At 45.2% G+C, this 7115-nt stretch overlaps 2 protein-coding genes across 3 annotated transcripts; one reads left to right on the plus strand and one right to left on the minus strand.

Moving 5' to 3' along the window:
• The first annotated feature begins 11 nt into the window (after nt 1-11).
• Nucleotides 12-2113, plus strand: LOC6529504 (phospholipase A1 member A). Its single transcript, XM_002090470.3, has 4 exons — nt 12-178; nt 234-605; nt 766-1197; nt 1257-2113. Exons 1-4 carry the CDS (start codon nt 142-144, stop codon nt 1865-1867), a joined length of 1452 nt encoding a protein of 483 aa, XP_002090506.1. The 5' UTR covers nt 12-141; the 3' UTR covers nt 1868-2113.
• LOC6529505 (aspartate--tRNA ligase, mitochondrial) lies at nt 2043-7036 on the minus strand. Of its 2 annotated transcripts, XM_002090471.3 has the most exons (8): nt 6876-7036; nt 6478-6628; nt 6239-6401; nt 5569-6069; nt 5325-5503; nt 5174-5263; nt 3660-5117; nt 2043-3596 (listed from the first exon to the last, which is right to left on the minus strand). In XM_002090471.3, exons 3-8 carry the CDS (start codon nt 6396-6398, stop codon nt 2730-2732), a joined length of 3255 nt encoding a protein of 1084 aa, XP_002090507.2. In that variant the 5' UTR covers nt 6399-6401; nt 6478-6628; nt 6876-7036; the 3' UTR covers nt 2043-2729. The 2 variants fall into 2 exon arrangements, with proteins under 2 accessions (XP_002090507.2, XP_039227965.1); XM_039372031.1 differs by lacking the exon at nt 6876-7036 and having other exon boundaries at nt 6478-6660.
• Nucleotides 7037-7115: the final 79 nt, after the last annotated feature.

Genomic DNA, 7115 nt, shown 5'->3' on the forward strand with positions numbered 1-7115 from the left:
ACTCGACCAGCCGGCTCTTAGTTTCTCCAACGTTTTCAGACCGAACGCTTCACGAAACTGGCCAAGAAATTCGTTTAGTGTTTGAAATCAATCGGAACTACAGGTGGATGTATAAAGTGGTTCAAGTTTCTAGATTACAAAATGCACTGGCGATTTGTCATAGGTTTGCTGCTTCTAGGTGGGTAATTCCAATGGATCATACTTTTATTCATTTACTCAAAGATCATCTTCAGTCAGCTTCAACCGGGAGACTATCGGAAAGGTATTCCTAAATCTAAAACCTATTCCCATTCAACATGAAGATGAGAGCACCACTGAGGGGTCTACTAATCCCACACCCTCTACACCAACAACACCCTCGAATAGGGATATCACCGTCGGTCCGTGCAAATGGGCTATAGGTCGAAGCTGTCCGGATCCGGATGTCAAGTATTACATCTATACGCGACACAATCCGATGGACAGGCAGTGCCTCCACATAGACGAGTCCCTGGAGAAGTCCAACCTGACTGACTCCTACTTTAACCCTCGATATCCCACTAAGATTATCATCCACGGCTATAACTCGGATATGTTTCTACATCCCCTGCAACAGATGAGAGAAGGTGAGTAAAAATCGGGATGTAGAGTTCAGCAGAGTTCTTACCCCGCTTAATAGGATTCAAAGATCCTTGATGATATCCCAGATGAAACAAAATTCAGATCAGCATATGCACAAAAACTGCTTACAAGCCACATTTATAAATGAATTGAACTATTTTCTAGAATACCTGGCCAAAGCGGACTACAATATCATATATGTGGACTGGAGTATCCTCTCCCCAGGACCCTGCTACGTAAGCGCCGTTCATAACACCAAACACGCTGGAACCTGCACAGCACAGTTGGTAGAGCGCCTGGTGGAGACGGGTAATACGGATATCCATGTGATAGGCTTCTCACTCGGAGCTCAAGTGCCCAACTACATAGCCAGGAATTTGAGTTCGTTCATGCTGCCAAGGATTACGGGATTGGATCCAGCAATGCCTCTTTTCATCACCTCCGGCAAGGCGGATAAACTGGATCCCAGTGATGCCAGCTATGTGGATGTGATACACACAAATGCATTGGTCCAGGGAAAAATGGAGAGATGTGGCCATGCGGATTTTTACATGAATGGTGGAATCATGCAGCCGGGATGCAACGGACAGAAAATAAGTATGTCGTTTCCCGCAATTTTATAACTATGAGCTCTAATCCGTGTTTCTGATGCTCAGATTCCTTTGCCTGCAGTCACCAACGTGCTCCAGCGTACTTTCTCGAATCCATCCGCTCACCCAAGGGTTTTTGGGGATGGGCCTGCAGTGGCTACATATCCTACCTCCTGGGAATGTGTCCTCCCACGAATTTTTTGCTTGAAGCTGGCGACAATATACGGCCCACTACAAGGGGAATGTTTATGATAGACACCAATGACAGTTCGCCATTTGCTCTGGGCAAGTGGACGGATCTGCCCACTTTGGGTGCAAAGCAGCCGCAGTGGCGAGCTCCGCTCCAAGAACTGAAGGCGCCTTTAAGCCAAGGTGTGGATCCCCTACTGCATCACATCGATCAGTTTGGCAAACTGGCAGCCAACTTCAACAACCTTCAGATGTGGCCCAGCGAGCACGATCCCTACGAGCATTGGACGAGCTTCAGTCCAGAACAGAAAGAGAACGATGGCGACGGTGACTCTGTGGAAGAGCAGGACCCAGTGGAGTTTGTTGAGCCGGACGACCGCCAGATAGGCACGCAGGCACGTCCCACACATAGCTGGTGGGATTACAGAAGAAATCTTACATATGGATTCATGGAGAATAACATCTTTACTGTGCCCACAGTGGACTAGCCCTATTCGATGTTTTAAGCTACTTAAAATCCTTCCTTGCCCCCATTCCTTACTAATATATAAGAGTCACTTAAGTTTATATTCATATTTTCAAATACATTCGAACAAAATAAATTATGTTTAAAACCTAATATTTTTACAAAATCTGGAAAGTAATATGTTTATCAATATTGCATCCTTTTATATGAATTTTATTGGTTATCCAGCTAAATAAATAGGTGAAAAACGCACTATACTGAACATAAACGAACATTATGCAATATAACTACAATCATTATGGTTTAAAATCAGAAAAAGATACAAAATCTGTACACCCCGTCTTGAATGTTTACAGCTTAAACATCCGTGATGCAGAACGTATATTTTTTTGTGAATTTAAGTACGGAATTTTTGTTGAGTTCAATTTCATTTTAATCTGTTCTATTACAACAATTAATATCTGCAAAAAATTTGATACAAATGGAAACTGTAATTCAAGCATTGTACAATTAAACAATTGCGAATACAATAGCTGTTTTGTATATTTTGTAAATTGTAATAAATTTGTTGCCATAATAATTTCAAATGGATTTGTAGAATGGGGACAACCGGATCAAGATGTGAGAGTACAGTGTTTTTGCCCTAGTTCCTATATTCTGGTATTGAAGTCCGTTGTAAAGTTCCATGGTGGGTACATATATTTACCTTTTTGGTATACAACTGTGTGTATAAAATGGGATTCGTTAGTTACTTAACTCGACCCTAGTGCCGTGTTATCTGAACGGCCGACTAATGCACCCGCCAGCTGCCATCCTCCGTCCTGACCACGTAGCTTACACGTAAAATGCTAATTCGTTATCCGTAAAGTTAATGAACGCCCGTCCTAGACCTTCTTTTTAACCGTCCTTCTGGCTCTGGTTGGCGTAGCAGCCACCGATGCAACTGGCTCGGTTGGTGGGGGTTCTTCGGAAACAGCTTTTACGGCCGCTTTGGTTGGGGTTTTCACTGACACTGATTCGGAATCAAAATCCTCCTTTTGATCTTCTGGCTCTGTCTTGATGTCCACGTCCATTTGTGGCTGCTCGGATTCGCTAGTCGCCGACATTGGGGATGGAGGAGCACGTTCTTGATCGGGATCGTCGTCCTCCTGTTCGTGTGATGTGTTATTTGTGCTGGCCTCTTCCTCCTCTACCACAGAAAGGTGGTAAAGCCTCATCTCCTCATCGGAAATGGGAACTGGTGCGTTTGAAAGAGGATCACGCCCATTAAGTGACTTGGGGAATGCAATCACATCGCGTATTGATCGGGCACGGCATAAGATGGCAATCAAGCGATCCAAGCCCAAGGCTATGCCGCCATGAGGCGGGCATCCGGACTCCAATGCGCTTAGTAAGTGCGACAAATGGTCATGTGGGATTTTCAGAATCTGTTCCAGTATAAAGTGCTGCATGTCTCGATCATGGATGCGAATTGAACCGCCTCCGACTTCCTGGCCGTTTAGCACCAAATCGTAAGCCTGGGAGCGTATGATCTCCAGGTTTTCGCAGCTAGTGGCAAAGTTATCCAGATCATCACTATGTGGCAGGGTAAATGGGTGGTGAACGCTCTCCAACTGATTAGTCTCACGATTTCGCTCGAACAATGGAAAGTCGATCACCCACAGGAAGCGGAAGTCATTCGGCTTTTTAACTTTGTCATTCTCCACAAGAAACTCGTGATAGTCCAGTCGGATACGACCTAACATTGCGCGCTGTATGCGGATAAAGACAAAACTAAATATAAATCTTACTTAAGTAACAAAAAAAGTGCTTACAGTTTCCACTTTTGGTCCAATGCCCAAGAAAAGAAGATCATTCTCCTCAAGATCAAACTTATCAGCAATCTCGGTAGCCACATCTTCTCCCAATAGCTTTCCCAGTTTCTCCTGTACATCCTTTGTCGGTCCAAATTTGCGCACGAACAACGTACCCTTGAACTCCTTGCCTAGACTTTCGTAATGCTTTCGAGCAGCTCCATTCCAAAAGGCTTCACTGGCTCGTACCACAATGGCATAAGCACCAAGATCCTCGTATTTTTCTTTGAAATCATCACTCTTTTCAATGATTTCGGACACGTTGTTTAACAGGAAACCAAATCTAGTGTCCGGCTTGTCATTTCCGTACTTTTCCATTGCCTCCTCATAAGTAATACGACGGAACGGTGTTTGCAGACGCGGGAAATCTTTGGGCCACGAATAACGGAGGGTTTCCTCAATCAGTTGCATGATATCATCCCTACTGGTAAAAGATAGCTCTACATCCAGTTGGGTAAACTCCGGCTGACGATCTGGACGCGTTGCTTCATCCCTGTAGCAACGCGCCACCTGGAAGTATCTGTCAATTCCACCGGACATCAGCATCTGCTTGAATTGCTGCGGACTTTGTACGAGCGAGTAAAAGTGTCCCGCTTTGCGAGTGGGTACTACAAACTCCTGAGCTCCGCCTGGCGTTCGTCTGAAGAGCGTTGGTGTCTCGACTTCTACGAAACCCAAATAGTTGACAAGATACTCTCGCATTTTCATAATAACAGCCGATCGGAGCCGAAGATTATGCTGCATATCATTAAAACGCAGGTCCAGATACCGATGTGTAAGCCGCAAGCGTTCGCCAGCTCGATTGAACTTTCGGATCTCAAACGGAAGATTTTTCTTTGCCGGATTGAGAACAACCACTTTATCCGCTTCTACCTCAACATGTCCAGTTTGCATTTTAGGGTTTATTGTGGCCGCTGGACGGGGTATCACTGTACCCTCAACTCGCACAATTGACTCAATGGGCACGCCCGTGTCTGCGTATTCTTCGAGACCCTCTGTTTTTGGTAACAACAGTACCTGAGTTTGACCATAAGCATCCCGAAGAATAAAGAACTTGTTCATCCGCTGGAACTCCAACCAGCCGCATATGACGACTTTTTCGTTGATATCATTGGAGGTTAGTTCGCCGCAGTTATGCGTGCGGTCGGCAAACTTGTTGGTATCCGCCACTTTCACTCGCTGCTCGGCAGTTACAGAGGGATTTGCAGTGGTAGCTGCTTCCGCGGCATCTTCCTTGGATTCTCCATTATTGCTAGAAAGATTGGCCGATGCTTCGGCGGCAGCCTCCTCAGCCTCAAGATCATCGATGGATAGCTTTTGTTGCTTCTCTTTGGCCTTAATGGGACCGTCGTAGGGATCGTCTGGATTCAGGACCTTTACGCTTGTCACACTGACTTCCACCTCACCAGTATCGTATTTCTAAGGAGAATCTAATTGATTCATTCTATCAATCGATGAAGTTTATAAGTTCTTACCAAATTAACATTCGCTTTTGGTCTCCCCAGCACTTTGCCCACTATTTGGATAACTGTCTGCTCTGGAGTTGAAAGAAATGTGTCGCTAAGCTGTAGATAAATATTATTTTAAAACAATTGGGTGAAACAATCATATCATTTTTTCCGTTACCGACTGATCCTCGATCATTAATTGTGTTTGGCCATAACCATCTTTGAGCTGCAAGAATTTGTTGTTTTTGGTAGATGGAATCCAACCAACCAACGTCACTGTCTTGCCCACATCGTCACGCCTAAGATCGTTGCAGGTGAGATCGCGGTTTTCAAAATACTTCAATATATTCTCGTTCTCTGTAAAATACAATAAGAATAAAAGTTTCCCCGTTTGCCAGAATTTAAATGACTTTTCCACTTACTGGCAATCTTGTACTCGGTGCTTGTAATCCCAAGATTACTCTGCTGCTGCACCATTGTGCTGTATGTGCGCTTGTCACCAGCTCTCTTGGTGCCGCTTGCCGGGAAATGAATGTTAAGGATGTCCTGCACCTCCACTTCGATCTCGCCCGTTGGCATCGTTTGATTGCACGAATTGTGTGGTCGACGCATCACCAAACCCACAATAGTTAGAGTTGTGTTTTCGGGCATGTTGTTCATGCGCCGTGCCACTCGCGGATGCTTGTCTTCCAGAACAACAAGCTGGCAGGCGCCGCCGTTGCGATCGCGCAGCTCCGCAAACCGATTTACCCGCTTCTTAATCAGCCTTCCGGACAGCTCAACAAATAATCCGCAGTGGTGATTGCGCAACTCGCCGCAACTTTGGCGCATCGGCTGCGGGAGCTGTGAATTCATGTTGAAGTTGCTGGCCATGGCACTCATTAACTGCATCAGCTCATTGCCAGAAATGTTAGGACCACCCACTTGAAATGTAAGAGTTAAAAGTATATGCATTTAAATAAATCACAAAAAGTGTATTTGTAAATTCTCTATTAGTTTTTAAAGTATATTTATAATCAGTTAGGCCAATTACACTAAATTTGGAATTTTAATGAAAAAGGTAAGCTACTTCTGAGATATATATTTACTTACTGTTAAAAGGACTTGGCCCGGGACCTGGTCCAAAGCCTGGTCCTCCGCCACCGCGGTAGTTGTCGAAGTCATTGTAGCCGCCACTATCTGCATATCCACCGCCACCTCGGCCGCCAAATCGTCCGCCGCCACCACCGCCTCCGCGATATCTGCCACTCATGATCTGCAAGCCGAAAATATGGATTAAGGATTGAACATGGACAACACTAATGGCTAGTTCGTGATTCACAAGCACTTACGTGACCGCAATCAGCCGGTTCTTGCGCCGAGACCAAGGAGTCCGGGGTGCTCCGATGCCGAATGTGCCTTTCCGCCAAGAAGCCGCCACTGGATGCACTGTGCGCGAGTTGCTGTTGCAGCTGGAGGCGCTGATGACTTCTCCAAAGGGTTCTGGAAATTAATAACATTTTTGTCGCCCTTCAAAATGTGTTTCCCTCTCACATTTAACTATTGCCTCATGCAAGGGGCGATATAGGAAAAATTTTCAGAACCAGCACGAGCTGCACACACACACTAGCGCGCACTAATCAGACAGAGGCACACATATACACACTGGCCAAACAGCGAATGTGTATGCGTGTATGTGCCGGGCGTCGCGAAAAGCCGACGAAGAAATTGGCGAATCATTAGATCTTACCGCAAAAGCTGTATCGAGTGTGGGGCCACAGTTGCGCCGATTATGTAGAGCAGACAATATTACTAATATTAGGCCCACAAGTGGACGATAATTCTTTTTCGAGTTATAGGAAAAAAAAACTGTCACTGTTTTGGCTTGGGCAGCGATGAAGTGTGACCATAGTGCAGCAGAAACAATAGCGTATTCTAGTGAAGAAACTATCGAATACGAAGCTATTTAAATTAAATATCTGTTAGTTTC

The sequence above is a fragment of the Drosophila yakuba genome, chromosome 2R, assembly GCF_016746365.2.
Source record: "Drosophila yakuba strain Tai18E2 chromosome 2R, Prin_Dyak_Tai18E2_2.1, whole genome shotgun sequence".
NCBI lineage: Eukaryota > Metazoa > Arthropoda > Insecta > Diptera > Drosophilidae > Drosophila > Drosophila yakuba.

Bases quoted from the DNA above. Each gene is read 5' to 3' on its own strand.
- LOC6529505 (XM_039372031.1), bottom strand. From the start codon at position 6,645: ATGTTATTAATTTCCAGAACCCTTTGGAGAAGTCATCAGCGCCTCCAG. The intron at 6,070-6,238 runs GTAAGTAAATAT...TTACATTTCAAG, and splicing joins CGGGCCAAGTCCTTTTAACA to TGGGTGGTCCTAACATTTCT. The intron at 5,504-5,568 runs GTAAGTGGAAAA...TGTATTTTACAG, and splicing joins CACCGAGTACAAGATTGCCA to AGAACGAGAATATATTGAAG.
- LOC6529504 (XM_002090470.3), top strand. From the start codon at position 142: ATGCACTGGCGATTTGTCATAGGTTTGCTGCTTCTAG. The intron at 606-765 runs GTGAGTAAAAAT...ACTATTTTCTAG, and splicing joins CCTGCAACAGATGAGAGAAG to AATACCTGGCCAAAGCGGAC. The intron at 1,198-1,256 runs GTATGTCGTTTC...TCTGATGCTCAG, and splicing joins ATGCAACGGACAGAAAATAA to ATTCCTTTGCCTGCAGTCAC.